The sequence below is a fragment of the Trachinotus anak genome, unplaced genomic scaffold (assembly GCF_046630095.1).
Source record: "Trachinotus anak isolate AG129_WGS33_773 ecotype Australia unplaced genomic scaffold, CSIRO_AGI_Tana_v1 ptg000025l, whole genome shotgun sequence".
In the NCBI taxonomy this organism is placed as follows: domain Eukaryota; kingdom Metazoa; phylum Chordata; class Actinopteri; order Carangiformes; family Carangidae; genus Trachinotus; species Trachinotus anak.
This window is the reverse complement of record NW_027273876.1, coordinates 12058287-12086077: the sequence shown is the minus strand read 5'-3', so window position 1 is coordinate 12086077 and position 27791 is coordinate 12058287. Positions and strand designations below refer to the sequence as shown.

The 27791-nt window shown below is 38.7% G+C and overlaps 5 protein-coding genes across 16 annotated transcripts in view; 3 read left to right on the top strand and 2 right to left on the bottom strand.

Moving 5' to 3' along the window:
* LOC139609256 (receptor-type tyrosine-protein phosphatase H-like) overlaps positions 1 to 20999 on the bottom strand; it is a 23591-nt gene extending 2592 nt beyond the window's left edge. Inside the window, exons 1-20 of one of the 8 annotated variants that reach the window (XM_071463579.1) lie at positions 20859 to 20999; positions 18111 to 18224; positions 17861 to 18023; positions 8772 to 8886; positions 8002 to 8256; positions 7482 to 7748; positions 6847 to 7104; positions 5706 to 5963; positions 4550 to 4807; positions 4040 to 4306; positions 3388 to 3645; positions 2899 to 3165; positions 2407 to 2655; positions 1971 to 2198; positions 1374 to 1637; positions 985 to 1078; positions 843 to 893; positions 538 to 619; positions 290 to 380; positions 60 to 136 (exon numbers count right to left, since the gene is read on the bottom strand). In XM_071463579.1, coding sequence (XP_071319680.1) covers positions 60 to 136; positions 290 to 380; positions 538 to 619; positions 843 to 893; positions 985 to 1078; positions 1374 to 1637; positions 1971 to 2198; positions 2407 to 2655; positions 2899 to 3165; positions 3388 to 3645; positions 4040 to 4306; positions 4550 to 4807; positions 5706 to 5963; positions 6847 to 7104; positions 7482 to 7748; positions 8002 to 8256; positions 8772 to 8841 — 3294 coding nt within the window. In that variant the 5' untranslated portion in view covers positions 8842 to 8886; positions 17861 to 18023; positions 18111 to 18224; positions 20859 to 20999. Of the gene's footprint in view, positions 1 to 59; positions 137 to 289; positions 381 to 537; positions 620 to 842; positions 894 to 984; positions 1079 to 1373; positions 1638 to 1970; positions 2199 to 2406; positions 2656 to 2898; positions 3166 to 3387; positions 3646 to 4039; positions 4307 to 4549; positions 4808 to 5705; positions 5964 to 6339; positions 6822 to 6846; positions 7105 to 7481; positions 7749 to 8001; positions 8257 to 8771; positions 8887 to 9765; positions 10399 to 12375; positions 12474 to 17860; positions 18024 to 18110; positions 18225 to 20858 lie in introns of those variants that run through there. The other 7 variants (XM_071463578.1, XM_071463580.1, XM_071463577.1 and 4 more) reach the window with 7 other exon arrangements.
* On the top strand, positions 12000 to 14141 carry LOC139609263 (ferritin, lower subunit). Of its 2 annotated transcripts, none has more exons than XM_071463595.1 (5): positions 12000 to 12149; positions 12695 to 12798; positions 12899 to 13045; positions 13139 to 13264; positions 13546 to 14141. In XM_071463595.1, the coding sequence occupies exons 2-5, from the start codon at positions 12697 to 12699 to the stop codon at positions 13693 to 13695; spliced, it is 525 nt and encodes a 174-aa protein (XP_071319696.1). In that variant the 5' UTR covers positions 12000 to 12149; positions 12695 to 12696; the 3' UTR covers positions 13696 to 14141. The 2 variants fall into 2 exon arrangements, with proteins under 2 accessions (XP_071319696.1, XP_071319697.1); XM_071463596.1 differs by lacking the exon at positions 12000 to 12149 and adding an exon at positions 12438 to 12576.
* On the top strand, positions 14937 to 20310 carry syt5b (synaptotagmin Vb). Of its 2 annotated transcripts, XM_071463588.1 has the most exons (9): positions 14937 to 15659; positions 16542 to 16745; positions 17646 to 17821; positions 17918 to 18016; positions 18148 to 18315; positions 18691 to 18858; positions 19080 to 19197; positions 19332 to 19465; positions 19573 to 20310. In XM_071463588.1, the coding sequence occupies exons 2-9, from the start codon at positions 16547 to 16549 to the stop codon at positions 19780 to 19782; spliced, it is 1272 nt and encodes a 423-aa protein (XP_071319689.1). In that variant the 5' UTR covers positions 14937 to 15659; positions 16542 to 16546; the 3' UTR covers positions 19783 to 20310. The 2 variants fall into 2 exon arrangements, with proteins under 2 accessions (XP_071319689.1, XP_071319690.1); XM_071463589.1 differs by lacking the exon at positions 14937 to 15659 and having other exon boundaries at positions 16520 to 16745.
* Positions 20853 to 24915, top strand: LOC139609258 (dynein axonemal assembly factor 3-like). Its single transcript, XM_071463586.1, has 11 exons — positions 20853 to 20987; positions 21784 to 21890; positions 21988 to 22081; positions 22169 to 22323; positions 22493 to 22693; positions 22789 to 22911; positions 23000 to 23122; positions 23225 to 23369; positions 23706 to 23820; positions 24038 to 24112; positions 24329 to 24915. The coding sequence occupies exons 1-11, from the start codon at positions 20906 to 20908 to the stop codon at positions 24468 to 24470; spliced, it is 1362 nt and encodes a 453-aa protein (XP_071319687.1). The 5' UTR covers positions 20853 to 20905; the 3' UTR covers positions 24471 to 24915.
* Positions 24787 to 27791, bottom strand: LOC139609262 (troponin T, slow skeletal muscle-like). Of its 3 annotated transcripts, XM_071463592.1 has the most exons (11): positions 27510 to 27518; positions 27392 to 27418; positions 26927 to 26945; positions 26738 to 26798; positions 26521 to 26637; positions 26348 to 26425; positions 26080 to 26193; positions 25814 to 25923; positions 25465 to 25555; positions 25325 to 25365; positions 24787 to 25000 (listed from the first exon to the last, which is right to left on the bottom strand). In XM_071463592.1, exons 5-11 carry the CDS (start codon positions 26617 to 26619, stop codon positions 24955 to 24957), a joined length of 579 nt encoding a protein of 192 aa, XP_071319693.1. In that variant the 5' UTR covers positions 26620 to 26637; positions 26738 to 26798; positions 26927 to 26945; positions 27392 to 27418; positions 27510 to 27518; the 3' UTR covers positions 24787 to 24954. The 3 variants fall into 3 exon arrangements, with proteins under 3 accessions (XP_071319693.1, XP_071319694.1, XP_071319695.1); XM_071463593.1 differs by having other exon boundaries at positions 26927 to 26942; positions 27392 to 27791; XM_071463594.1 differs by having other exon boundaries at positions 25472 to 25555; positions 26927 to 27791.

Sequence of the window (27791 nt, the reverse complement as noted above, 5' to 3'; positions counted from 1 at the left end):
GAGTAATTACAGAAAAGAGCTTCAATCGATGATTGTCAGTGCAATCACATGATACCTACTGGCATGTAACTGGCATTAATGTAGTCAGAGGTCTCATTGGGATGTGATGTGCTTAGCTTCACTCGACACCAGTCATCTAGGATGAAACAAAACAGTTTAACTGCAATGCACCACAATGGAGACACTGCTCAAAAACAGCCACAGCAAGAATGAGTCCGTTGACCTGGACTATTAAATGTGTTTCTTTTGCAAGTGACAACACTGCCCAGCAGTCAGAGGACAGGCTTACATGGCAGGACATTGCTGAAACGATTCTTCACTTTGTTCTCAGGCACAGTTGCTGCTCTACGTGTCTGCTCTGTGCCAACAGGAACAAGGTTCTGCATGAAGCAAGCAGAAGACACAGCATGTGATTTAAATTCAGCGGAAAACAAATTAAACAGTACCGCAACTATACAAATCCAATTTTACAGTTCTATACAAAAACAGGAAGAAAATGAAGAGGAAGAACAATATGTAATTGATTTTTTATGCTACCTCATATTCTTGGCTGAAACCTCTATTGTCGTCCATGCTTAACTGGCAGAAGTGGTCTGGAAATTTCGCTACAGAAATTGCTCTAAAAAAATAGGTAAAATACATGTCACATTGTATACTTAATGATATGTAAGATAATTGTTATACATACATTTTACAAAGTAAAGCCTGACATTAATCTTCCTATGTGGTAAACTACTAATTCTATCCCAAATGCACCTCATCATATAAAATAAACTCCTTTAACTATATTTAGGGACCTGGCAATGGTGTTACCATCATGAATAGATGAAAACTTAACTTACTTGCACTTTTTTTTATCAGATAGTTTGGAACCACCAATGAATGGTTTTTTTCTGTTGTGGGAAAAAAGCAAAGAGTTTCACTAACTGAGTCTGACAAAGCAGATAATATAGCCAATAGTGTTGTCGCTGGGATGGCACCAACCTGATTAAATCTGGTCTTTTGAACAAAATGAAGACAGCCAGACAGACCAGGACAACAAAAAGCAGCACAGCAACTACTGACCCTGCAATGACTCCTACAGGGAGTAAAATCTGGATTAATACTCTCAAACAGACAGCAGAAACTCAACCCAGCAGAAAAGTTCCTGTCTGCAGTGCAGGAAAATTATCTTTGTTTTACCGCATGGGTGAATTTTGAAATGTAAGAAAAAATTTAATAATTTAAAGAACCTAAACTAAACAGCAAGTCATATAACCAATGCCAAAAAGCACACTGATGAGAAATAAAGTGAGAATATATTGTTAAAATATTACATCAGGAAATACTCTGAAATAGTATTTATATAGAGTACCATATTCAATTTGACTCACCCCTTGGATCAGTAGAACACATAAAAACAAATGGTTCATAACTCCTTACAGTCCCAGACAGTGAACTTAAAGACACTTCATATTTCTTAGCAGGTTGGAATCCAGATAGTTTGAGCTTCCGTTCCGCATTTCCAGGTACTTTGTGAGTTTGTCCAATCACATTCACCTCCACTTCAGTCCAAAAACCTTCTGGTTTATTCCAGACAATAATGACAGAATAGCCAGAATCCCAGTACTCACAGTCAGCGCTTAAAATTGGAGGAACTGAATGAAACAAATGGAAAGATGCCTTTACAGTCACAGACAACAACACATAACAACAGTGTGAAAATATGACTTAATTAATCTGTTAATCACAACCAATAAATTAATTTATAATAATCACTAGTTGCTCCCCATATACTCACATAGAACAATTTCAAAAACAAAAAAAACAAAACAAAACTAATTTAATTAAATGAATGCACTAACATCTGGTTAAAATGCTTTGAAATCTTATAGTATAAATTGAGGAATATCATCCTAGTACTTCACATTAGATCTGTGGGAAATGCAGACAAACATTAAGTTAATGTGGTGAGACGGATTTGTACTTACGGACTGTTATATTGTGGCGACATTGCTCAAACGCTATGAAATGATGTTCATACACAAGTACGAGCTCATAGGTTGCACCAGGGTAAAGACCAGTAAATGACACATTGCTACCTCCATGACTGACATGAGTTTTTTCATAAGAGGCAGTTGCATTCGAGAATAAGCCTTCAACCATCCCTTGGATCGATGAGTTAGTAACATGCCAGGTAACACTGGTACAGTCAATGGCTGAAACGAATAAGAAAATAATTGCAGACAAAAGCCTTCATTTGTTAAAGTTAGCACATTATTTTATCATTTATTAACTTGAGTTCTACAGAACCAGGATTGTAGTTTCTTTCTAAATGTACATGTGGAACAAAATGTTATCAGTCATACTGAAAAATATCTATTGGTGAAAATTTGTAAGTTTATCACAGAGAAGGCCTGTGTATACCTGTTACTGTGAAGCCTTCATAAACAGTGCTGCTGAGTTCGGAGAACGTTGTGATCACACTGAATGGATACTTTGTCCCAGGCTTGAGAGATGTGACTGAATATGACACAACGTTTTCATCCTCGATAATCTTCTTACTGCCATTAATCTCAAGCAGGTAGCTCCAGTCTTTATCCAGTTTCTCCCACTTCAGGGTTATGCTTGTCACAGAGCGTTCAGTCACATTGACCAAAGACACCACTGGTGGAACTGATGAAAAGCAAGAAAGCTTTTACCAACCATTACTTAAGGCTTTGTACTGTAACTGTTACACTGTAATGAAATTTGTTCCTCATCCAATTTATGAGGAGGTTAGAATTAAAGAAACATCTGTGTCCATTGTAAATGTCATCTTACTTTAATGATGGGATTCAGTTAAACACTGAAATTTGTCTGGTGATTTCTGGATCACAAGTAAAACTGGCTACAAATAAATATTCACAGAACACCCACCTGTCGCAGCTTCAAATGTGTATCCAGTACTATTGACACCCTCAAAGACAGTGATGACAGTGAAACTGTATTTTTTCCCAGCAGTAAGTGAAGAGACCTCATATTTAACAGATTCCTCTTGATAAGTCGCACTGCTCTGTTCCTTAACGTGACCGTCATTGTTAAATGACAAGTTATAAGTTGAGATGTTGCCAACCTTGTCCCACATGAAAGTTATACTGCTCACAGTTTGGTTCACCACACTCACATTCTTAACATTTTCAGGAGCTGAAAGAGGAGAGGACACGCAGTAAAGAACAAACTGTGAGACAGCATCTTCAAAGCATGTTTTTATGACACTTAAGCTTCATTCTTTCTATTCTGATATTTTCTCAAATAACATCATATTAAGTGAGAAACACCCATCTGTTAATAAAACTTTAAATTAGATACTGTTCCTGAACTCTGTCCTGGCTTTATTTGTTGTAGGTCAAAGGAAAAACATCTTACCAGTAACTGCATTGTGGTTTACTCCACTGCTACTGACATTTTCAAACACAGCGAAGAGACTGAAATAATATCTAGTCCCACTTTGGAGATCTTTGATTGTGTGTGTCACTTGTTCATCTTTCGCTGGTGCAGTAACCTTTATCTCTCCTTCACTGAACTTAAGTTTATAGCTGAGGATGTTGTCCACTTTTTTCCACTGCAGAGTTATACTGGTCTCATTTTGTCCAACTGATTTAAAATCATCTGCATTACGAGGAGCTAGGATCAAAGAAGCAGGGAGAAGAAGCTATAACAAAATTTGTCACAAAAAAATTTCATGTTTTATGTTTGTTAGTTTTTTTCTTCTTTTACAAGTTTTGAAAAAGAATCATTCAGTTCCAGTATTCTAGCTTCTTGTATTAGGGATTATGAGGAGTGGAGATATAAAGAGGAACTGAGCAAAAACTATATAAATTTGATTTTCAAAATTCACAGGTATCATGTTACTGATACTGCAAGTTTCATCTTGCTGATCTGATGAACTGGACCAATTTATTAAAGCAATATGATAATATAATAAAAATGATATGATAATTACAAGTACAGTTGACAATAGAACTTGAATTTGTATATCACCAGCAAAACATGGTTCAAGTACTTCAACATCACCTACCAGTAACAGCTTTAAATGTGTATCCAGAGCTGTTGAGTTTCCTGAACACAGTGATGATGGTGAAATTATATATTGTCCCAGAAATAAGAGGAGAGACCATGTGTTCTACTGTCACTTGATGAGATGCATTGATATCTTTCTCTATTATACCACCATTGCTGTTATATTGGAGGATATATGTTGGGATGTCATTAACCTTGTCCCACATCAGAGCTATACTACTCTCAGTTTGGTTCAACACCTTCACATCCTGAACGTCGCCAGGAACTAAAAAAAAAAGAACAGAGAGAGTTGACAGTTTCATTAGTGAAAAGGAGCTGAGTGCATTTACCACAATAATGGGTTTTGATGCAAATAAAATCCTTCATTCAATTCATTATTTTATCAGCAACAGGCAAAAATATTAACTCAGTAACATCTCTCTGTTACTGAGAAACTTTAAATCAGATTTTGGTACAGACTCTGACCTGGCTCTTGTTTTACAGCTGTATGAAAGGACAATTCTCTTACCAGTGAATGCAGTGAGGTTTACTCCAGTGCTTGTGATATCTTCAAACACAGTATAGAGAGTGAAGATGTATTCTGTCCCATTTGTGAGTCCTGTGATCGTGTGTGTCACTCGTCCATCTCCCGCTGATGCAGTAACGTTTCTCTCTTCTTCACTGAACTTAAGTGTATAGTTGTGGATGTCGTCCACTTTTTCCCACTGCAGAGTTATACTGGTCTCATTTTGTCCAACTGATTTAAAATCATCTGCATTACGAGGAGCTAGGATCAAAGAAGCAGGGAGAAGAAGCTATAACAAAATTTGTCGCAAAAAAATGTCATGTTTTATGTTTGTTTTTTTCTTCTTTTACAAGTTTTGAAAAAGAATCATTCAGTTCCAGTTTTCTAGCTTCTTGTATTAGGGATTATGAGGAGCGGAGATATGAAGAGGAACTGAGCAAAAACTATATAAATTTGATTTTCAAAATTCACAGGTATCATGTTACTGATACTGCAAGTTTCATCTTGCTGATCTGATGAACTGGACCAATTTATTAAAGCAATATGATAATATAATAAAAATGATATGATAATTACAAGTACACTTGACAATAGAACTTGAATTTGTATATCACCAGCAAAACATGGTTCAAGTACTTCAACATCACCTACCAGTAACAGCTTTAAATGTGTATCCAGAGCTGCTGAGTTTCCCGAACACAGTGATGATGGTGAAATTATATATTGTCCCAGAAATAAGAGGAGAGACCACGTGTTCTACTGTCACTTGATGAGATGCATTGATATCTTTCTCTATTATACTACCATTGCTATTATATTGGAGGATATATGTTGGGATGTCATTAACCTTGTCCCACATCAGAGCTATACTACTCTCAGTTTGGTTCAACACCTTCACATCCTAAACACTGTCAGGAATTAACAATATTAGTGAAAAGGAGCTGAATGCATTTACCACAATAATGGGTTTTGACTACGTTTTTTTTTTTTTTTTTTTAAGCAAATAAAAGCCTTCATTCAATTCATTATTTTATCAGCAACAGGCAAAAATATTAACTTAGTAACATCCCTCTGTTACTGAGAAACTTTAAATCAGATTTTGGTACAGACTCTGACCTGGCTCTTGTTTTACAGCTGTATGAAAGGACAATTCTCTTACCAGTGAATGCAGTGAGGTTTACTCCAGTGCTTCTGATATCTTCAAACACAGTATAGAGAGTGAAGTTGTATTCTTTCCCATTTGTGAGTCCTGTGATCGTGTGTGTCACTCGTCCATCTCCCGCTGATGCAGTAACGTTTGTCTCTCCTTCACTGAACTTAAGTGTGTAGTTGAAGTTGTCGCCCACTTTTTTCCACTCCAGAGTTATACTGGTCTCATTTTGTCCAACTGATTTAAAATCATCTGCATTACGAGGAGCTAGGATCAAAGAAGCAGGGAGAAGAAGCTATAACAAAATTTGTCGCAAAAAAATTTCATGTTTTATGTTTGTTTTTTTCTTCTTTTACAAGTTTTGAAAAAGAATCATTCAGTTCCAGTATTCTAGCTTCTTGTATTAGGGATTATGAGGAGTAAGATATGAAGAGGAACTGAGCAAAAACTATATAAATTTGATTTTCAAAATTCACAGGTATCATGTTACTGATACTGCAAGTTTCATCTTGCTGATCTGATGAACTGGACCAATTTGATAATATAATAAAAATGATATGATAATTACAAGTCCACTTGACAATGGAGCTTGAATTTGTATATCACCAGCAAAACCTGGTTCAAGTACTTCAACATCACCTACCAGTAACAGCTTTAAATGTGTATCCAGAGCTGTTGAGTTTCCTGAACACAGTGATGATGGTGAAATTATATATCGTCCCAGAAATAAGAGGAGAGACCACGTGTTCTAATGTCACTTGATGAGATGCATTGATATCTATCTCTATTATACTACCATTGCTATTATATTGGAGGATATATGTTGGGATGTCATTAACCTTGTCCCACATCAGAGCTATACTACTCTCAGTTTGGTTCAACACCTTCACATCCTGAACACTGTCAGGAATTAACAATATTAGTGAAAAGGAGCTGAATGCATTTACCACAATAATGGGTTTTGACTACGTATTTTTGTTTTTTTTTTAAGCAAATAAAAGCCTTCATTCAATTCATTATTTTATCAGCAACAGGCAAAAATATGAACTTAGTAACATCCCTCTGTTACTGAGAAACTTTAAATCAGATTTTGGTACAGACTCTGACCTGGCTCTTGTTTTACAGCTGTATGAAAGGACAATTCTCTTACCAGTGAATGCAGTGAGGTTTACTCCAGTGCTTGTGATATCTTCAAACACAGTATAGAGAGTGAAGATGTATTCTGTCCCATTTGTGAGTCCTGTGATCGTGTGTGTCACTGGTCCATCTCCCGCTGGTGCAGTAACCTTTATCTCTCCTTCACTGAACTTAAGTTTATAGCTGAGGATGTTGTCCACTTTTTTCCACTCCAGAGTTATACTGGTCTCATTTTGTCCAACTGATTTAAAATCATCTGCATTACGAGGAGCTAGGATCAAAGAAGCAGGGAGAAGAAGCTATAACAAAATTTGTCGCAAAAAAATGTCATGTTTTATGTTTGTTTTTTTCTTCTTTTACAAGTTTTGAAAAAGAATCATTCAGTTCCAGTATTCTAGCTTCTTGTATTAGGGATTATGAGGAGTGGAGATATGAAGAGGAACTGAGCAAAAACTATATAAATTTGATTTTCAAAATTCACAGGTATCATGTTACTGATACTGCAAGTTTCATCTTGCTGATCTGATGAACTGGACCAATTTGATAATATAATAAAAATGATATGATAATTACAAGTCCACTTGACAATAGAACTTGAATTTGTATATCACCAGCAAAACATGGTTCAAGTACTTCAACATCACCTACCAGTAACAGCTTTAAATGTGTATCCAGAGCTGTTGAGGTTTCCAAACTCAGTGATGATGGTGAAATTATATATCGTCCCAGAAATAAGAGGAGAGACCACGTGTTCTACTGTCACTTGATGAGATGCATTGATATCTATCTCTATTATACCACCATTGCTATTATATTGGAGGATATATGTTGGGATGTCATTAACCTTGTCCCACATCAGAGCTATACTACTCTCAGTTTGGTTCAACACCTTCACATCCTGAACGTCGCCAGGAACTAAAATAAAAACAGAGTTAACAGTTTCATTAGTGAAAAGGAGCTGAGTGCATTTACCACAATAATGGGTTTTGACTACATTTTTTTTTTTAGCAAATAAAATCTTTCATTCAATTCATTTTTTTTATCAGCAACAGGCAAAAATATTAACTCAATAATATCCCTCTGTTCCTGAGAAACTTTAAATCAGATTTTGGTACAGACTCTGACCTGGCTCTTGTTTTACAGCTGTATGAAAGGACAATTCTCTTACCAGTGAATGCAGTGAGGTTTACTCCAGTGCTTGTGATATCTTCACACACAGTATAGAGAGTGAAGTTGTATTCTGTCCCATTTGTGAGTCCTGTGATCGTGCATGTCACTTGTTCAGCTTCCATTGGTGCAGTAACGTTTCTCTCTTCTTCATCGAACTTAAGTGTGTAGTTGAGGATGTTGTCCACTTTTTTCCACTGCAAAGTTATACTGGTCTCATTTTGTCCAACTGATTTAAAATCATTTGCTTCAGAACCTAAGGTTAAAGAGTAAGGAAGAAGAACTTTTTTTTTTCATTTCAAATAATAAAAAAAAATCAATTCAATTGCAGGTCAGTAGCTTCTTGTATTTGAACTATGAGGAGGTGGGATATAAAAAGACACTGAGCAGAATCATATGAAAATGTTATCTTTAAAATAATATTCAAGATTGATATGATATTAATGATATTGCAAGTTTCATCTTGCTCATCTGATAATCAGGACCAATGATTGAAATAATATAGTACCACAATACTATAACGTTATAATTATAAGTACATCTAAGCATTACATTTCATTTAGATTTGCATATCACCAGCAAAACACAGTTCAAATACTCACTAAACGTCATCTACCAGTAGCAGCTAACTTTAAATGCTTTTGTGTTTATCATGAGACTGACCACAATAATCACCATTGATTGATGGCATTCTCTGCACTATGATACAAGAAAATACATACATGTCCCCAACCAAAGATAAAAGAGTTACTACTACTACTACATACTTACATGATCTTGTTGTCATTGGAATGGTTGACGGTGTGCTTGTCGTTTTTGCTTCTGTTGCATTTGTTGCCATCAATATTGTGTTGGGTGTTGATGCTGCATTGGAGTCAGCGACACCCTAAAACAGAACAGAGAGAATGACCTAAGCCCAAAAACTATCAAAGTTTAATTTTATACTCTATAGAAGATAGAATTGTTCATCTGACAGTGAAATCTACACAGAACTCTAACATACTCTCTGTCAAGTCAACAATTTCAAATATAGTCAAAAAATTGTACATCATCAACTCTCTGAGACAAGAAAATGATACTGATGTGCAGAAAACTTGTCGAAGCATCAGAGAAACGCCAAATGCAAATTATGGTCCAGAATTCTTTTTTTGCATGTTGTACTTCTATTCCAAATCTACAAGAATTGTAACAACAGCTAAAATATTCCAACAAAAGAGCCGACTTAATTTAGACACGACTGTACATCCATTGACTTTTTTTAAATGAAAGCAAGTCACATATATTAAATACAGATATTCGTGTACAATCAAAAAAATCTTTCTTCATCATAATATAACTTTTAAAATTCCATATCTTCTATTCAGTACAAAAATAATACAAAACAGTACCTAGCTATATCACCTGGTCTAAAATACAACAGTAAATGTTTGAGATGCAGCTCCCCTTATGTTATACATTTACTTATTTCCTCATTTCTGCTTTTGTCTGTCAAAGGAAGTGAGTGAGAACAGATGCCCGCAGCTGAGAAAAATTTACTCATGTTTCACCATCTGAAAAAGTCCATCAATTTCACGTTGTGCAACAGTCTTCAGTCTACACTTCAGACAGTGTTATTCCACATCTAAACAATGTTATTATGCCTATCAAGCATTGAACCCTCACTGTGGTTTTGACTGCATAGTTTCCTTTTGTTGAGGGTAACCTGCTTATGAATAGAGACACTATCTGATCACTGTCAAAGTGGAAAGTGAAAAAAAAAACTTACCCAGAGAAGACTCAGGAAGACACACAGCAGCAAGTGGTTTGAGGTTATTTTGAAAGATAAAGTATCAATCATTGTCACAGTTTGTTAAGCTACACACATACTATGAACTTCTTAAATTCCTTTGTTGTCCCAGGTTGAACTTCACGTTTCTATTTTCAGTACCACCACTGAAGTGTTGACAGAAACAACATTTAAGGTTAGCAAAGGATTTCTTCAAGCCTGAACTGACGTAGTTCAATATTAACAGTTTTCCAGTGCTGTTGACTTTTAATTCCTAACCATGTCCTCCTCCCATAACCTCTGGTCCCCTCTCATATTAGCAAGTGACTAAGTAAATATCTGCTTCTCCTTTTTGGCCTTGTACAACCACAGAGACCTTTGTCCCGCCTCTAACTTCCTTATTAACGGTCATAGTGTGCAGCTTGTCAAAGGTAGGTCAATCATGTAGACTTGCCTGTTTTACATGTTTATTAGTGGCAATTGCTTTATATCACCTCCATATTTGTTATTATCAGTTCCACAGTTTCATGTTTGTTACCTCCTGTTTACCTTTATGATGTGTTCAAGGGCAAAGCTTTCAAATACTACCCAAAATAAGCTACATTTGTTTTTTGTTGTTTTTCTTTGCTGTTGTTATTTCAATAATGTCTTAGTTAAAATCACTGTCTAGTCTCTTCAGTTGGGCTGGTTTCACAGGATAGCAGATTTTCTTTTGGTTTCTTTGCACCATGCCACTAGGCAGTGATATTTATAGCTACTTTGTGGTTAAGCTGTACAAGGAACTGCGAACAGAAAACATCACCAACACAGTTTTAATAGAATTCATGACAGTGTTTATGGTCTCATATAATGATGTAGCACTCAATAAAGACGCAAGTGTGTGAAACAAAGCATTGTCCATTAGTGTCCCTAAGGGAAACATGAGGACGAAGTTCACATTCATAAATGATAAGTTTTCCTGAACATTACATGATCTCACTCATAAACAGCCATAATGAGCTTCCTTGTTAGATACTGAGCATAACTAATGCTCATTTAAAACACATTTCAATTCAATATTCATGCAAACTTACTGTTTTTTATAATTTTTGGCCCCTGTCAGGAAAATAGTTTGTTTTTTCCTTTAAATGACCTTTCAAGAGCTGCACACAAGTTACTAACACATTGAACTCTTAGACATGGTGCTTCTGTTTGTTTGAGTTAAAAATCCAAACAAACCTTGAAATTCCACTTACATCTGTTATAAATGTTGGTTTGTCTAAAACAAACAACAATTTAGAATATCTATAAATGTTTAAACCTGTAGCTCCAGCCTGAGTTTGTTAGTGCCACAAACAAGTCCAATATAATCTACTCATCATATATTTATATTTTACAACTGCATAGAATAAAAAATAATTTCTGCAATTACTTTGATGTGACTGAAAACTTTATATGATGAAAAAATGTAACATTGCAGTACAACAAGTGTAAGTGTACAAACATAATTGTGTGGGTCAGGCCACTCGAGAAGAGAGAAAGGCCCAAAACCTTAATGTAATACAAAATCATAATATTTGCTCTCCATTCTATCAAACTGAAACTCAAGCTGATGGTACAACGCCACACTAAACCACAACATAAGTTCCTGTACAATGATTATGCTTAACATGTCAATATAAAGTCTGCTGCCCTTTGAATCAGTCCTTTTTATCTTGGGCTGATTCTGAGAAGCTCACCCATGACTTTTACCACAACTGTTTCAATTCTCCTCTGTTCGGCCCTGTTCTCAGCAGACTGCAGCATGTACATACTCTAACTGCGCTCACCACATCACCCTCCACGACAGGATATGCCTTGCCGTACCACCCACTGCAGGTCTTACTTTAAACCCTGAGTGCTGCTCACATTCATATGCACACACACATATATATATATATATAATCTGTCATATAACCAGGTATGTTTATCTGCTTATGACCAAACAGGGCCTGTTCACCGTCTACACTCATATCTTCTTTTTTGTCTTCACTGATCACTGTACAGCCCCTTGTGAACTATGTAAAAGTCACATTCATGGTCATGTAATGTTATATGAAATGTGTGTGTCCTCCAGCAGTATAGCTAAGAGACCTGCAGTCCAAAAATGATTAAAACTATTAAGTGATGTTAGATGACTTTGGGTTGGACATTCTCACGGTATGAAATATGCAGTGTGTCCCCAACACAAGGGGTGGCAGTAGAGATACACAGGGGGTATGAAAACACAAACGAGCGACATCCGTGGTTAAGTAAGACTTGCTAACGTTAGCCAGGGGAGGGTCGCTGCTTCGTGGGGTGTAAACAAGGGGACACAGCCAGTCACACTACTGGCGAAGTGGAGCAGCGTTACCTTCACAGAGCAAGTGAGTGACAGGACAAAGGTAACACTGACCTGTGTAAGACTGACTACCCTTTAGCCACGGCCAGGCTGAGCCAGCGCAGCTAGCTGTCTGGCTAACTAGCTTAATGTTTACTTGACGCTAACGCCAGCTAACTGAACAGTCTAGCTTGTAGAGATAGCGGTGATGGCTGCTTGTCTTTCAGCAGAAAATGTTAAATAAGCTTCAGTCCACCACAAAGCGTACTCACATTAGCATCGCCTTCAGTCACCTGACCGGAAACGTTACGACCCACCTGAACCCACCTCGCAACACATGACCGCGGTCTGGTTGATGTTTTACTGCAGCTGCTCAGTCTGGCTAAAGGAGGGCAGAGCCTCAATAAGCTCACTGCACAGGACCAGTGGACACAAGTGTTTGTTCGCTTAGTTTGTTGGCCGGGGAAGGAAAGGTAAGCGGTGTTTGTTGTTTATTTTTCCCTCTGGACTTTTGTCTGTTTGAAGTGACAGCAGTGGCTTCACTTACACCAATTTCATTTGCATTTATTTCAGTATTTCTGTGTCTTTTAGAAATGCAGTCTGTGGTTAAACAAAACCTCCACTCTGAGGCCGAAGGAGACGTCAACAAACTCATCAACCTGAAGCTCAATGCATCCTACACCTACCTTGCTCTGGTAACAAATCAGTAGATTTTGTTATGCTGTGTTTAGAGCTAGACATTGCCCTCTCTTCTTACGGTAATCCCTAAATATTGTGTTTCTTCAACTCTTTTAGGGGATGTATTTTGACAGGGATGATATTGCCTTGCCAAAATTCTCCAGCTTTTTCCTGGAGCGCTCAGTGACGGAGAGGGAACAGGCTGAGAAGCTGCTGGAATATCAAAACATGAGAGGAGGCCGAATTTTGCTCCAGACTATTGCTGTAAGTCCAAAATGTCAAATTATGGGTGGCATTTTCAGGCCAGTATTATTTGTGTATTTGTTGATCCAAATAAATATCAACTTTCTGTTCTAGAAACCAAGTAGAGAGGATTGGAGAGGTGGTCTGGATGCAATGTCCTTTTCCCTCGACTACCAGAAGTCCCTCAACACATGTATCCTTGATGTGCACCGCAGAGCTGGCTCCAACACCGACCCTCACGTATGTCTGGCACTGTTAGATATAACTGCCACTTGCTCTAAGGCTGTGGTTTAGCTGTGAGATAGTGAATAAGGAAAAAACACAGCTATACTGCTGCACATTAAAAGCACTTATTGCGTGAGTTCAATGGGTTTTATTCACTATCACAGTCTGAAAGATTTGAGTGGTGCTTAATGGTTTATTGAATATTAGTTGTGTCCTAATTTATTACCTATTTGACCAACTTTCATAGAATTATTTCATACATTATTTTCATTTTAATTTTTTTTTTTCTTTTGTAGCTGTGTGACTTCCTCGAGCAGCACTTCCTCACCGACAGCCATGACACCATCAAGAAGCTGGGCGATTATGTTGGAAGTCTGACCCGTGTCACTGCGTCTGAGACGCATGGTGCAATGGGAGAATACCTCTTTGACAAACACACTCTGTAAAGGTCACAGCAGTACAGTAACAGAGCCAAGAGGGTAACAGTCCCTCACAGTGTGTAGTGTTTCCGTTAAGACAGTTTTACAATATTTTTACACTTTTTTTACACCCCAAACTTCTTTCTTGTGCATACGGCGCAAGAGAAGTTCAAAGCAAAATAACAGAAAATACCTCAGTTTTTCCTGAAAACCAGAGTAGAAAAATAATGTTCTCACTAATGTGGTGCTGAAAACTACCATTTTCCTAAGCTGTCAAAATGAGTCACTTGTTTATTTAAACTCAGTTGTATCATGTGTCATGCATTCCCTTGTGTCAGAGGTTTTAACCTACTGTTCACTGTTTTGTAAAAATCCAAGCTATTTTGAGTCAATCAATATTCACAATATATTGAGACATGGACATTTGGAAGATCATGGAAACTTTGAATAAAGTCAGATGATGCTGACGCTTTGTTTATGTTATTCTTTTTTTTTTAAGCGAGATTAATAGTTAAACTCGTTGTCCAGCTGTGCAGACAGACAGTCATCTGATTCGTCATGCGGTCTAAACATACATACTGTGCTTTTCCTAATGTCATGTCTGTGCCTATAGAACACTGATAAAAGTGGGACTTTGCTTACTCACTTTTGGGTGGGAGCTTAATGTTTAACATTAGGCTACCAGACAACTTGTGGTTAAAAATGCCAATGCTGCTTCTTTGTAAATTATATGTTTAAGCAAAGATAAGACTCAGTTGAAGTGTGTCAACAGACTACATCACGGCCAGATGTATTTCTGATTTTACTCAGTCACTGTTTCAGTTGCAATTTAGTGAGACAGCATTAGAAGACACCCTAGATATATCCTCCAAATATTGTACAGTTGTGGGTAAAAATGACTGGATAAATGCTTCATTACTTGAGTATTTTAATCCAGTCAGTTTGTTGATCAAGAAATATGACTGAAAGAGAACATGGATTAAGGTTTGCAGAACACCATTAGAGTATAATTAAAATGGTCTGTAGTATAATTGTGTGTATTTTAAATTTACTGGAGTGTCCCTGTGGGGAGAAAGGGGCCTGTTAATTAGCCGACCGAGCTGTATACAAAAGCCATGTATTGACAAGACTCTCTCTTACACACTTCAGGGGGGAATAAATGCAACCAAGTATAACAGCCTTGCACACTTTGAACCTGATAATATAAAGTTGTGGTAGTAGTTTTTTTTCTCCATTTTGTTTCCCTCTGCAATTTAGTAAGGTAACTATTGGATGAGGCTGTTGTATGTTGGATTGGGGCCACTGAGACCTCCAGATGTAGCAGTGCAAACACGTGGCAGCATGCCTGGGGATTACTCCTTACAGTGCTCTAAATGCGGGTATGTGTTCTGTACAGTAAAATGATAAGCCAAGGGATGGGGAGGCTGGAATATCCACTTGCAGTGGAAGTCGTTGGTAAATCGACTGCGAGGACAGCTATGCTGAGGGGATTAGTGAAGGGCAGGATGCACTACAATCTCTTCAGTCTAATGGATCAACACAGCCACCACTGCCATGCCTCATCACTTCCATAAGTCTAATGAACAGTTATTTCCCCCACTCAACAAAGACAAACCTTAAATTGTTCACTATGTGTGAAATTTGATAACGGAGGAGCAGTAATATAAGAAAAGGTGACCACTGCTCTCCATGCATCTTCAGTCAGAGACCTAAAGCAACAGATGTGTGGTCGGCGTTCTAATATCGGGAGGAGGGGTAGGGGGGATTAAATCGCAACACTGCTCTAGTGATTTGCTAGCGCTTTAGATTTGATGGAAAGGGTTGCAGAGAGCCAGTCAGAGTTAACAGCATACTGAGGGGACGATGGGTGCATGAGGGATCCAACAGGCCAAAAGGGAAGCAAAAAGAAATACACTTTTGTTGTTCTACAACTAGAAGTTACTCCAACAGCTTTTTTTGGTATAGAAGAAATTAAAGGGACATATCAACAGGTAAGATGAATATGCATGAAATTGCAAACATTTCTGTTTTGATCAAGCGCAAGAGCAGTACATTGAGAACAATGAGACCATTTAAATTATTTTAATGATAACTACTTGTTTCTTTGTGAATGATTTTTCCTAATGTCCTATGAATCTATACATAACCATTACCCCAAAGAAGCAGCTGATAAGAGTTACCTATATATGTAAATAGCTGCCAGCAATGTATTTATTTTGTTTATCATCAAGACATATACAAGAACTGCCTTTAATCTATTTCTGATTCCAATTTTACTTACATGTTACTTCATGTACTGTATATTCTAAAAATTATTTAAATGAGAATGTGGGAATAAATATTCATGGAAACTACAAATAACAAGACTGTTATTTCTGAGGTGGTGTCTTAGCCGTAGTATACTGGGCTTCCCTTGAAATGCCTTAATAAAGAGTGGTCATTCCAGAAAACTGTCCAATGTAGTTAAGAGGGACTCAAATAGTCGCTGAGGGTGAGGGGACCAACCCCTATTTATTCAAGCTTTGAGGATCTGGGATTTTGGATTAATATTGTAGTGCTAGCAGCCACAGTTTAATCCAGTTACATGCATAGACAGTGACAAGAGGAAAATGGGATGGGACAAACCCGGGAGTGAAAGCATGGGTTATGGGGTGGGGGAGATGACAGAGAGAATGAGAGTAACAGAGGGATTAGTTTCAGCCATGCTGAGCATCTGGCTTAGAGATGTCCTTTGCTCTTGCACTGTACTGCAACGCATGGACATAAGGATTACACAGGATATATATGAGGTTGTGTTATCTCTCACACTAGGGGCCAAATTGACAGAGAGCATAACACACCAACACAACACTCTGATTCTGCTGTTTTGACAGCTGACATGAGGTTGGTCAGCGCTGGGGTTCGGGCCCGACGGGCTGCTGAGCCGTCTGAACCAGAGCCAGAGGAAGCAACAGAGCCGGTTCATCATGAGCACTCCCATTCAGAACACCATGAGCACTCCCATACAGAACATCACCCTGGCCATGACTACAACCATATGAAGAATAAGTTCATGAATGAACTCAGTCATCTGCCAAGTAAGCCACTTCTAGACAAAAAAACTTCACTTGTTGAAATAAAGTGTGTATTTTTGGTTATTTTTAGGAGGAGGAAATCCACCCCTGCACAGACTCCACATCATGATATATGAATATTATTTCATATTTGTATCGACGAGTTCAGACAAGCTTTTTCTGGTGAACATTAAAATGTTCTTAAGGTTTAAGGTATTGTAGATATGAGGAGAAAATTCCTACACTCTGCTACAGACATAGTGTTTTTGTGGTTTGAATCTAAGTAGAAAATTGCAATAACAATTGTTTTCCCTTAGATTAACAACTACTGCTGAAAGTAAAGCCCTTAATGACAAACTGCTTCAGTTGCGCTGGTGGCTGTGGTTGAACAGGGCCACTCCCAGCTGGGAGTGTGTTATTATCTGATCGTGCAGAAGGGTGTTGCTGACAACACACATGCGGGCTCAGCGAACTGTCCTCAGATAAAAAAGTGAAGAAGTGTCATGCTTGACTGATGCAAGATCATGCATTTTACCCTTAGTTTATCTTCCAAGCTTTTGAAAAAGCTGTTTATGTTGAAAGAAACTGGAACTGATCTAGATTACAGAGGTAAACTGACAGTGGATTTTTCTATGATGTAATCTCAAGATGTAAAGATTTAAATCCTCTTGAAAATCCTGATGTATAAGATCATCAAGCTTCCACAAAGCCTTTGATTGAGTGGGTAGTGTTTAAAACTTAAGATGTCTAAATAAAGATCAGATTCAAATATATGTTTTTTGTTTGTTTTATTGGGATTTTTGCTGTTGTTGTTTGAGTATTGAGATTTTTCCACAATGTCACTATTATGAATGTAAAGGACATGAGGTAATCAGACATCCACTCCTTTCTGCGTGGGTGAATACACCTATTTTCATTTTGCAGTTCCCATGTGGGCAGTAGGAGCCATTGTTGTGGTGGTCCTGGTTTTGGTGGCATGCTTTATCTTCTGTGTTTTCAAAAAATGCTTTGGGAAAAAGAAAAAGCCAAAAAAAGTGAGGGAAAGGAAGGCAGGACGCCGCAGAAAGACAAAGGAAGGTGAAGGAGAGGCTGGAGAGAAGGTATGCGATTTCCAATAATCCATTATTCCATAAGCTTACCCGATCTAGATCTTCATGATGATTATCCAGTGATCTGATGTTTTTTTTATCTTGTAGGAGGGGGAGGTGAAGAAGGAAGGGGAGGAAGAGGAGAAAGAGCAGGAAAAGTTGGGTAAGCTGGAGTTCTCCTTGGACTACAACTTCACAGATTCTCAGGTAGGTCCTGTGTGAAAACAAAATCATTCATATTAACAATTGGAAGACTATGTGCAACTATCAGAAATAAATTCCACTTAAACCTTTGCCTTACACTGGTCATTCTGACACTGATTTTCTCTCCTCTGAAGCTCATAGTGGGTATCCTTCAGGCTCAGGACCTTGCTGCTATGGACATGGGGGGAACCTCAGACCCCTATGTCAAAGTCTTTTTGTTACCAGACAAAAAGAAGAAGTATGAGACCAAGGTTCAACGCAAGAATTTATGCCCTGTTTTCAACGAGACTTTCATCTTCAAGGTACGGCGCGCCTGACATCGTACCTTCGTCGACTTGATGTTGTCTATGTTTTGTTTGTTCTTTCTCTTCTCTTTATGTCTCTGTCACAGCTTGTGTTGGTGTTCCAGGTTGTTGATGACATATCACTTTTTACCCCTCATGAGGCAGAAGTTTGGCCTATGTCTCTACTTCCCCTCGTCTTTAGTCTTTCATTCCCTGAATGGCGTCTGTCAAGGTATCCCTCCTCCTCCTGCAGTATGTTTTTAATTGTATCCCGTCACTATATGTTCTTCGTTATTGTCCAAATTTCTATGTTTGGTTACATGTAAACAAAATTGTCTACTGTCTACCTTCACCAGTTGTGCATCCCAATGTTGTAATAACGTCTCCTTCTAGATCCCGTATGCAGAGTTGGGCGGAAAGACTCTGGTGCTGCAAGTTTTTGACTTTGACCGTTTCTCCAAGCATGATATGATTGGCGAGATAAAGATTCCCATGAACAGTGTTGATTTGGGCCAGCCAATGCAACAATGGAGAGACTTGGAGAGTGGTGAGAAGGAGGAGGTATGATATATTGTGTTTTCATTTCACCCTGTTCCAATCAATATAAATCTGGAAGACTGATTGAAGATTCAGGTTTGAACTGATAAACAATATTCACAATATATTATTTTCAGGTATTTATTAGAACTAAATAAGATATTGTATTTAGTTTTATAAAAAAATATCTGCAATTTAATTTGATGGATGATGACATAATAGTAATCCATAATATTCCCTTTCAGCAAGAAAAACTGGGTGATATTTGCATTTCTTTACGATATGTACCCACTGCTGGGAAACTGACAGTGAACATCATGGAGGCAAAGAATCTGAAGAAAATGGATGTCGGTGGCTTGTCAGGTATCTCAGATCTATCTCAGATATTTGTTTCATGTCTCATTAATATGGTCTACTTCAACAAAGATCAGTGACACGAGGAAGTTAAATTGCCCCACAAAACACAACCATATCACCTTCTTTTCCATTTCCACAAGATCCATATGTGAAGATTGTTCTACAGCAGAATGGAAAACGCATCAAGAAGAAAAAGACAACAGTCAAGAAAAACACACTCAATCCCTACTTTAATGAAAGTTTTAGCTTCGATGTCCCCTTTGAGCAGATACAGGTAGGCTGCGTTGTCACATCAATTATCAGTTTGAAATGTAACTGACAGTGATGTTGACGTGGGGAATAAATATAATATTTGACAACACATTTTTTCTTTTGTTTCAGAAAGTGCAGGTTGTCATCACAGTGTTTGACTATGATAAACTTGGGAGCAATGACCCCATTGGAAAGACCTTCATGGGTTATGGAGCTACAGGGGTCGGCCTGCGCCACTGGTCAGACATGCTGGCCAATCCCAGACGTCCAGTCGCCCAGTGGCACACTCTCCTGCCAGAGGAGGAAGTGGATGCAGCACTCAAAGCAAAGCCTCGCTAGACTCACGCCTGTCTCAGTTCAGAGAACATATTGTTGAAATGTTTCTTTGTAGTACCCTGAAGTTTTCTCAATTTGCATGTCCAGTTTTCCATACATTTTGTTTCTTTTGAGGTAGTTAACATGTGTGTATGTGTGTGGGTGTGATGTATTTATATGTTTTTTGACATTTGATTGTTATTAACCCCTCTCCGCCCTATATATCTGTTACACCTGTGAACCAATATGACTTGTGTACATGGAAAACACAAAAATGTAAGTGTGCATCTTTTGTGTATGCTCATGCATGGGCCTAGAAATATTTTATGGTGTATGGTGTTTATGGTGAGGGATTTCAAGATAACTCTGTGTTCTTCTGAAAAGTTTGTTGACTCAGAAGACATACCAGAGCTTCTACGTCTCATGTTATGTATGCTGGACTTTTTTTTTTTTTTTTTTTTTTTTTGCAGCACTGTGGTGCACCAGAGTCCTGAAAAATGCTTGTTGTAATGCTCTCTGCAAATGCAAATAAACCCACAATGGACAGTTTCACATCAATGTCTCTCTTCCTATCTGACCTTTAATTGAATTCAGTGTGAAAGGTTGTTATGTAATTGGCTGATCTTCCCCACTGTTTTGCTGCAGGAAGCAATGAAAAAAAGCTGTAAGCGCCATACAAATTACTCTAGAGGACTGTTAGGGAGGTGTAGGATATTATTACAATGGTCTTTACAGTGAAACATAGATAAATATACTAATATCGAGTCCAACCTTATCACCAGTAGACGGCGTCTGTCTCCCTGTTTGAAAACTGTCGTTGCCTAGCAACAGCACCCAAACTTTATTCATCATCATAATATAACCTCAGGCGGGTTTTCCTCCTTTTAAGGTTGATAGTATCCGGTCACAGCTTTTTTTTTTTGTTTGTTTTATCATCAAATCGATGTCAGAGACGGGTTTGTCCACTTGGAAAACAGCTACATTCATAAGCTAGCTCACGTGTTTTGTGGCGTTGTCCAGCGTTAGCTAACATCCGCGCTAAGCTAAGCTATCAACAGAAACCGCGTCAAAACATAAACACTGTGACAGAAAGCACTTACAGCCAGGTGTGCGGCTTCGTTGGTCTTTCTTTGGGCCACTTTCCAGGATGAGTGCCGGACGAGCATCTGAGGGAGCGGGCTGCATCTCCTGGTGGGGCTTCAGTCCTGCGCTGGACCTGCTGAGGACGGGTAAGAGCCCATACACAGCAAGAGGAGCTCAACTGAGTCATTGATTAATCGATTAGTCGTCTGAAAAAAAAGCACTGTTTTCAGACATTTTACATACTAGATAAGTAGTCAATAAGAAAATAATAATTGGCAGACACATTGACGTTTTGGGGTTCTTTTGCATTAATATCTTGACATGGACAACACGTAGAAACGGTTAGATTAAACACAACTTTACAACAAATCAGTAATCAATGTAAACCTAAAGGAGTAAGTAGATTTCTGTAGTTATGCCGACCCAAATTATATATGATGAACCTGTGGCTTTTGGGAAGCCTTGGACTCTGAGGCCCCTGTGCAGTTGCCCGCATTGTTTGGTTGATAATCCAGCGTTGAGAGCAGTCATGGGTTTATGCAGTGGTGGAAAGTAACAAAGTATAATTTCTCATTTACTTTAATCATGAGGTTGCTATGTGTATGTTTGAGTATTTCAGTTGAATGAGAAATATTGTGCCTTTACTTTTATTGGAGAGCATTAATTACTCTTTAGATTTAGTCTTACATACAAAAACATATGAGCTGCTTATAAAATATAATGCATTGTTATAGATTAAACTGCCCAGTGGTAGGCTATATAAAGGAGTTAAAGTTAGCTTCACCTTTTCCCCACTTAAACCTAAATAAATCTAATAATATGATAATATAACACAACAGTAAACAAGACTACCAACAAATTTCTGCGGTACTGAGGTTCAGCACCTAACCTTAGCGTGTAGTTTGGCATATAGGAACTACTGTTTGCTCTGTTTCTGTCTAGGCCCTGCGAGACATGAAGGGGAGGTCAATGTTTTACTGGTTGGCTGTGGAGATCCCCGTCATATTTTGAAGACCATTGCTGGTTTGCAGAATGAAGAAAGCCTTCATGTGAGCCTCTGTCTCTTAAACTGTCAAGTCAAGTTAATCCTGCATATTGTTATTCTCCACTGTGAGCTGCAGACTTCTCCTCTGTTCTCTGCGACAGGTGTGGGTGATAGAAAACAGCGTGGAAGTGATGGCTAGACAACTGCTGCTCCTCTACCTGGCACTGATGCCTCAGGAAAGCATGGGCCTTAATGGTGAGTGGGACATTGTTTAGTTGTTGACTTTAAAAGCAAGATGTGTCCTAAACCCTCAGGTTGTCTTGTGCTGGTTTTTATTCACAGAGAAGACAGAGGTTTACCTGGAGGTGTTTGGGAACAGTGAGATCCGCAGTCAAACAGAGGAAATACTGAGACGTGCAGCATCACAGCTCTCTCTGTGTGTTACCGAAACAATGGAGAGAGCAGCACATCCCTGTCTGAACACAACTCTTCTCAAGGTACAATAATCGTCTGTGTTTCTGCAGGACCTTATGATTGATCTCTTTCTGCTAAATCAAATCCGTGTGAAATTAGACTTGCGGTACATAATGGATAAAGTGCTGCTGTAGGTGCTCCACAAATTTAGTTAAAGTCTACTGATTTCATACTCTTTGAACATCTTTACAGTTCAAGGAGCGTGATGAGCTGGACAGAATATTCAAGTTGTGGATCAGGCCGCAATTTTCTTCATCTTCATCTGAGTGTTCTGGTCCTATTCTCATGTCCAAAGCCTGGGATCATCGGGTCAGGCAGCACCTTGGGACACGCTACGACTCCAAGAAAGGCTGCTTTGACTGGGACCTGACAATGAAACTGCATGAGAAAGGGGTATTTGAACACTTTTTATACTTTCCTTTGTTTAGCCACAGAAATTATTTTGCACTGTGATGGTAGGTCATTCTGTGCTAATTCTCTGTCTGCAGTGTGGCGTCATTAACAAACAACAGTATGTGCAGTGGCGAGAACGGGGTTTGGCGTTCGAAATGAGGGAAGGTGTCTACCAAATAACCAATCCAACTTTGCTCTCATTGAGAGTGTTCAGTCAGGTGAGGGCTAGTCTGTCTTCAAGATGCTACACAATGCAGCAGTAAGATGATACCATGAAGGCACGTAACTTTGTGTGTGTGTTGATAGAGAGGGAACAAAGTGGCTGTGAGGGGTTACTGGGGAGACATAGTATCCAGTCCTTACCTCTCCTTTGGCATTGAAACTGATGACAAGAGCCTACTGAAGAAACAGAATGGGCAACACATCAAGGTAAAATACACAGTTGTAACGTCACTGTTTGATTATATGTTGTATGACTATTTCATATGAATGTCTGTTTTTCATCCTCCCTCCCTTTCCTGACATCCACAGACAGCCCAGGATATATCGTTTGCAAATGTGCAGGCATTGTTCCAGTCCCTGTCCAGTAGACGGGGCTGCCCCTCTACTTCTGAGCCAGACACAGAGGGAGAGGAGCCATCACCACAGAGTGACCAAAAATCAGTCCCCATTAATGGTAAATGGCTATGAAAACCTGCAGGCCTGTGGCTCTAGATAATTGTCAATATAGTGGAGGTCAGGATCAAACTAGCACAATGACAAAAGTAGTTGAACTCACAGTGAAAAGGTTCAAACTGAGATGAAAAGGCTGATTTGGTTTATGTTGCGTCATTTGTGGTATGTACGTGTTTAGGTGTAAGTGTCAATGGGAACTGGAACTTAAAGCTTTTCAATGTATGGCAGATCACTTCCAGTCCTTGTGAAACCTGTTTTGATGCTCAGCATACAGAAAACAGTAACTGTGTATGAAACTTGATGGTTTTAGTTCTGAATGTTCTCAAATCCTCTTCAGACTTGATGCGTCTAAATGGGGTCTCTGTGACCTTCCTGCCTCTGGACTCACTTTACAAACTGCCAGAAAAACAGAAATACTCCCACTTCTTCGACACCATTTACTTCTCTGCCAGGTGAGAAATTTTATTTCCCTAATTACTGCAAATATCCTTTTACTTTTATTTGTATAGAATATTATTTTCAGATTTATTTTCTTAAATATCCATGTTGTAACTTAACCTGAAATAGTATCCCTGCATCATTTAGTCACCTCGACTGCAGACTACTGATATGACTGCTGACCTGTTTCATTTCTGTTTTTCTGTCTCTCTCTCGGTCTTTGCTGTAAAGCTGCGTGCACCAGTTTGGCCCGATGATGAGACAGATTGCAGCACCAGACGCTGTGGTTGTCATGGAGTTGGCGAAGTGAGGGTTTTTATAGTAACATGGCTTGTTACCATGGTGACAATACAGTCACCAAGAGTGCAGTGACTCTGCTATGTAATTTGCTTTTGTGTATCAGATATCTTGTGTATATCCCAAATTTACATTCAATGATAAAGACTATATTAGAAAGCTAATAATGACTGTGATTGGCATCTTTGTGTTTAAGTTGCATTTGTGTACCCCTGTGTATCCCAGGTACATTTTGGATCTCAACAAAGAGCAAGAGGCAGGCTTTTCAAAGAAAGTGGTGAGCATCGCTCTAGAGGCTGGATTTGAACCGTGGCATGAGGGGAAGAGTGATGACGTCCATGCTGTCTTGATACCACAGAAGAAATAAAAGTGGTTCATTTCAGCACAGCTGCTTACTCTGCTGCTACTGTCAGCGTCTTTACGGTCACATGATGCAACAGATTGACAGTCAAGGTGGCATTGTTTCACAGCACAGACAATTTACAAGCTCTTTTGCAGACGGAATTGATTTGTCCTTCACAAGGAAGTTTACCAGCTATGAGTTGCAACTACGCAATGCTAGCTATTCATTGTTATTTGGTTTTTCATTATTCTACTGATGCATTTGTGATAGAAGCTGTGAATCTTTCCACGTTTGAATTTTCAAGAAGAATAATCAGATATTATTACACCGATGCAACATGTCCATTTAATTTATACATGCATTTTAATAATTACAGATGCAAGTGGATGTATTACAATAAATGCCACACAAACATCTATCATATCTCTCTTGAACACTGCAAAATTGCTGCAGTCTCCTCCTGAAACAAGTGAGCTGTCGTCTTTTTCTTTGTGCCTCCTGTGTGAGTTCATTTCCAGCGTCCTCCAACCTTCCCCTTACCATGGACCTTTTTGCTGCATTGGGACAAGAACAAGAAAAAAAGTGTAAATTGTGAAGATTCGTTCACAGAAATGACAAGTGTGACTGACTTGGCATAAAAAGAGAAGTACCACTTCTCTTTCTGCCCTTCCCCCTTATGTAAATAATTTAGGCAGGCATGACAGTGACAGTGGCAATGTTAAAAAGTTTTGTGTGTGTGCAAGTGTGTGTATGTATTTCCTGTGCATGTGTGATTTTCCTCCATCTGTGGTATATTTACATAGTCAAAATAATTCTCCACAATGCTCTACTTTTTCTTTTTGTTGTTTGGGGTGTGTGACATGAGCAGATTGACTCACAATTTCTGAGCATGTTGGATCCTGTTCAGGAGAACATTAATCTGAAAAAACAAAAAACATAATAATCATACCTAGGTTCTGATGTAACAATAGCCATTTTAAAAATCTCATTTTTGTATATTCTCAGCTAAATGGTTCACCTCATACTTCTGTCTCTTCATCTTCTCAGTTAGGTCAAATTTCTCTGACTCCAGCTGGTAGATCCATTCCCACATCTCGTTGGCTTTCTCTCTAAAACACAACAGCACGAACAACTTGAGATGGCAGAAACATACACCTTGTAACATCTTAATAAAATGCGACCAGCTACTGTATTTTGCAGCAGCTCTAAATGAGATGTGCCAGGCTTACCCAGCTGGCCTTCCCACAACATGGTGCTGGTTTAAAATGTAAAAAACATTTATTTACAATTAACCCAAATCTACTGGCAAAAAAAAAAAAAAAAAAAACCCTCAAAATGCATCAGTCTTTAATGAACCTTCAACTGACCTCAGGCCATCCTCTCTCAGGTTCTCAATAGCCAGCGGTTTGCGTCTCTCTGCCAGAGTCTTCTTCTTGATTTCCCTCGCAGTTTGCCTTTTCCCTCGCCTCTGCTCTGCCTGCAGGAAACAAACACATCACTTTCCGGGATGGCAACACACATGGACTCTGCAGGTCATGTACAGTGCTCCTTTCAGAGGCCACCGTTAAATATATGTGCTCCACGTTCTCGCAACATACAGTGACACGCCTGCCCGCAGATATATTATTCTGACCTTGGCTAGGAACCCTCCAAAGTGAGCGCCCATGTTGGAGAGCACTTTCTTCTTCTTGGCCTCATCCTCTGCCCTCTTTTTCGCCTCTTCATCCTCTTTCCTCTGCCTCTCCTCCTGAGGAAGTCATCTTCAGCTCATCACTGCTGTTTTTTTTTTACTTTTTACTATTCTTTGATAGTGTGTGGGGTCAAAACACTGTGATCTGAGTTGATTATTGTCATGCATGGATTAAACAACAAAATATCACACAATGTTAAACAATAATTACAGCAATCCGTGTCTGCCTGTCTCGCTCTTTTTCAGCCCTCACTCGCTGCTGTTCAGCTCTTTCTGCCCGCCGGCTCTCCTACAATGGAAAGAGACACGTCTGCTAGACACCCAAATCACAAATCCCTCTTTCAGAACTAAAAGATGGGAAAACAGAACGGGAAAATGTATTACAATCCTTTCTTTGAGTCCAATCAGCTCCTGTTCCTCTTTCTTCCTCTGCTCAAAGTGGACATCAATCAGAGTCTGTAGCTCCAGAAGATCTTTCTCCATCCTTTTCCTATGGATATCCTAACAGGAACCAGTGGATACACAGATAAATATTATTTAATACTGTTTTGTTCTCTCATCGTGTAACGGTTGCATTAACAACAATCTTGAGGGAACCTACATCAAAGTCGACCCTCTCACCCTCTGGGATTTTTGGGGCAGCAAGCTGTGTGACCAGTGACCTGTAAAATAACGTAAAGGCATATCAACGTTGATGTTTTTTTAACTGATCTGGTTGTTTTTTGCAGTGCATTTTGTGGTAAAATCTGACAATATTTTTGTGATATTTAGTATTTCCATGTATTCTTACTTGTATTTGGGGCGTTCTTCTTCAACATGAGCCAGAACAGCAATGAAAAAGGGAACCAGTTCATGTTTTATAAACCACAGTTAGATGGACAACATGTAAAGTTAATCCAAGATGAACTCTAGACAAAGAGGCACAAAGCTAATTTGAATGCCATTTTAATACATTACAAAACCTACAGTTCTGGACACTGTTCATAACAATAACTATACTGTACTTTGCTACGAAGGGAAACAGTAAGTTCTTGTGTTTTACCATGCAACTGATGATGGACATAGTGGTCCCACAAACACATAAGCAAATGCTACATGTAAAAACTGAATGGACACTATGTAAATCAACATTCACATTTCGAATTTTCCCCCACAGGAACGCTCTAAATAACAAAGCCATTGTAGCTTGTATCTGAGTGCGTTATTTCCAAGGATAGGTCAGTACATTCAACAGAGTCCAGCATCACAGGCTCACCTCCCTCTCCCTGCTCCTCGTCTTCCTCTGGGGAAAGACAGAGCGGCAGAGCGACTAAGTTGAAGGAAACGGTGAAACTGCTAGATTCATTATTAAATCAATGAATGAATGTCCTTACCCTCCTGATGCCCTCTAAATGAAAAAGAATTGAAAGGATACATCAGATGTGCAATAGAACAGAGGCTCATGTATTATGATTGTAGAAACATTTATAAATAAGAAGTCACAAGTTAACTGGCAGGACTGGACTGACTCACCCATGATCTTCTAAATCAGACATGGTGACACTAGAGAGAAAACCAAAAATAAAATAAAAAACTGTCATAGATGGGAAACAGCAAGTAACCCGATGAATGAAAGGGTCTCCTATTGTTTTTTTTCTTGATTTCCTAAAATGTAG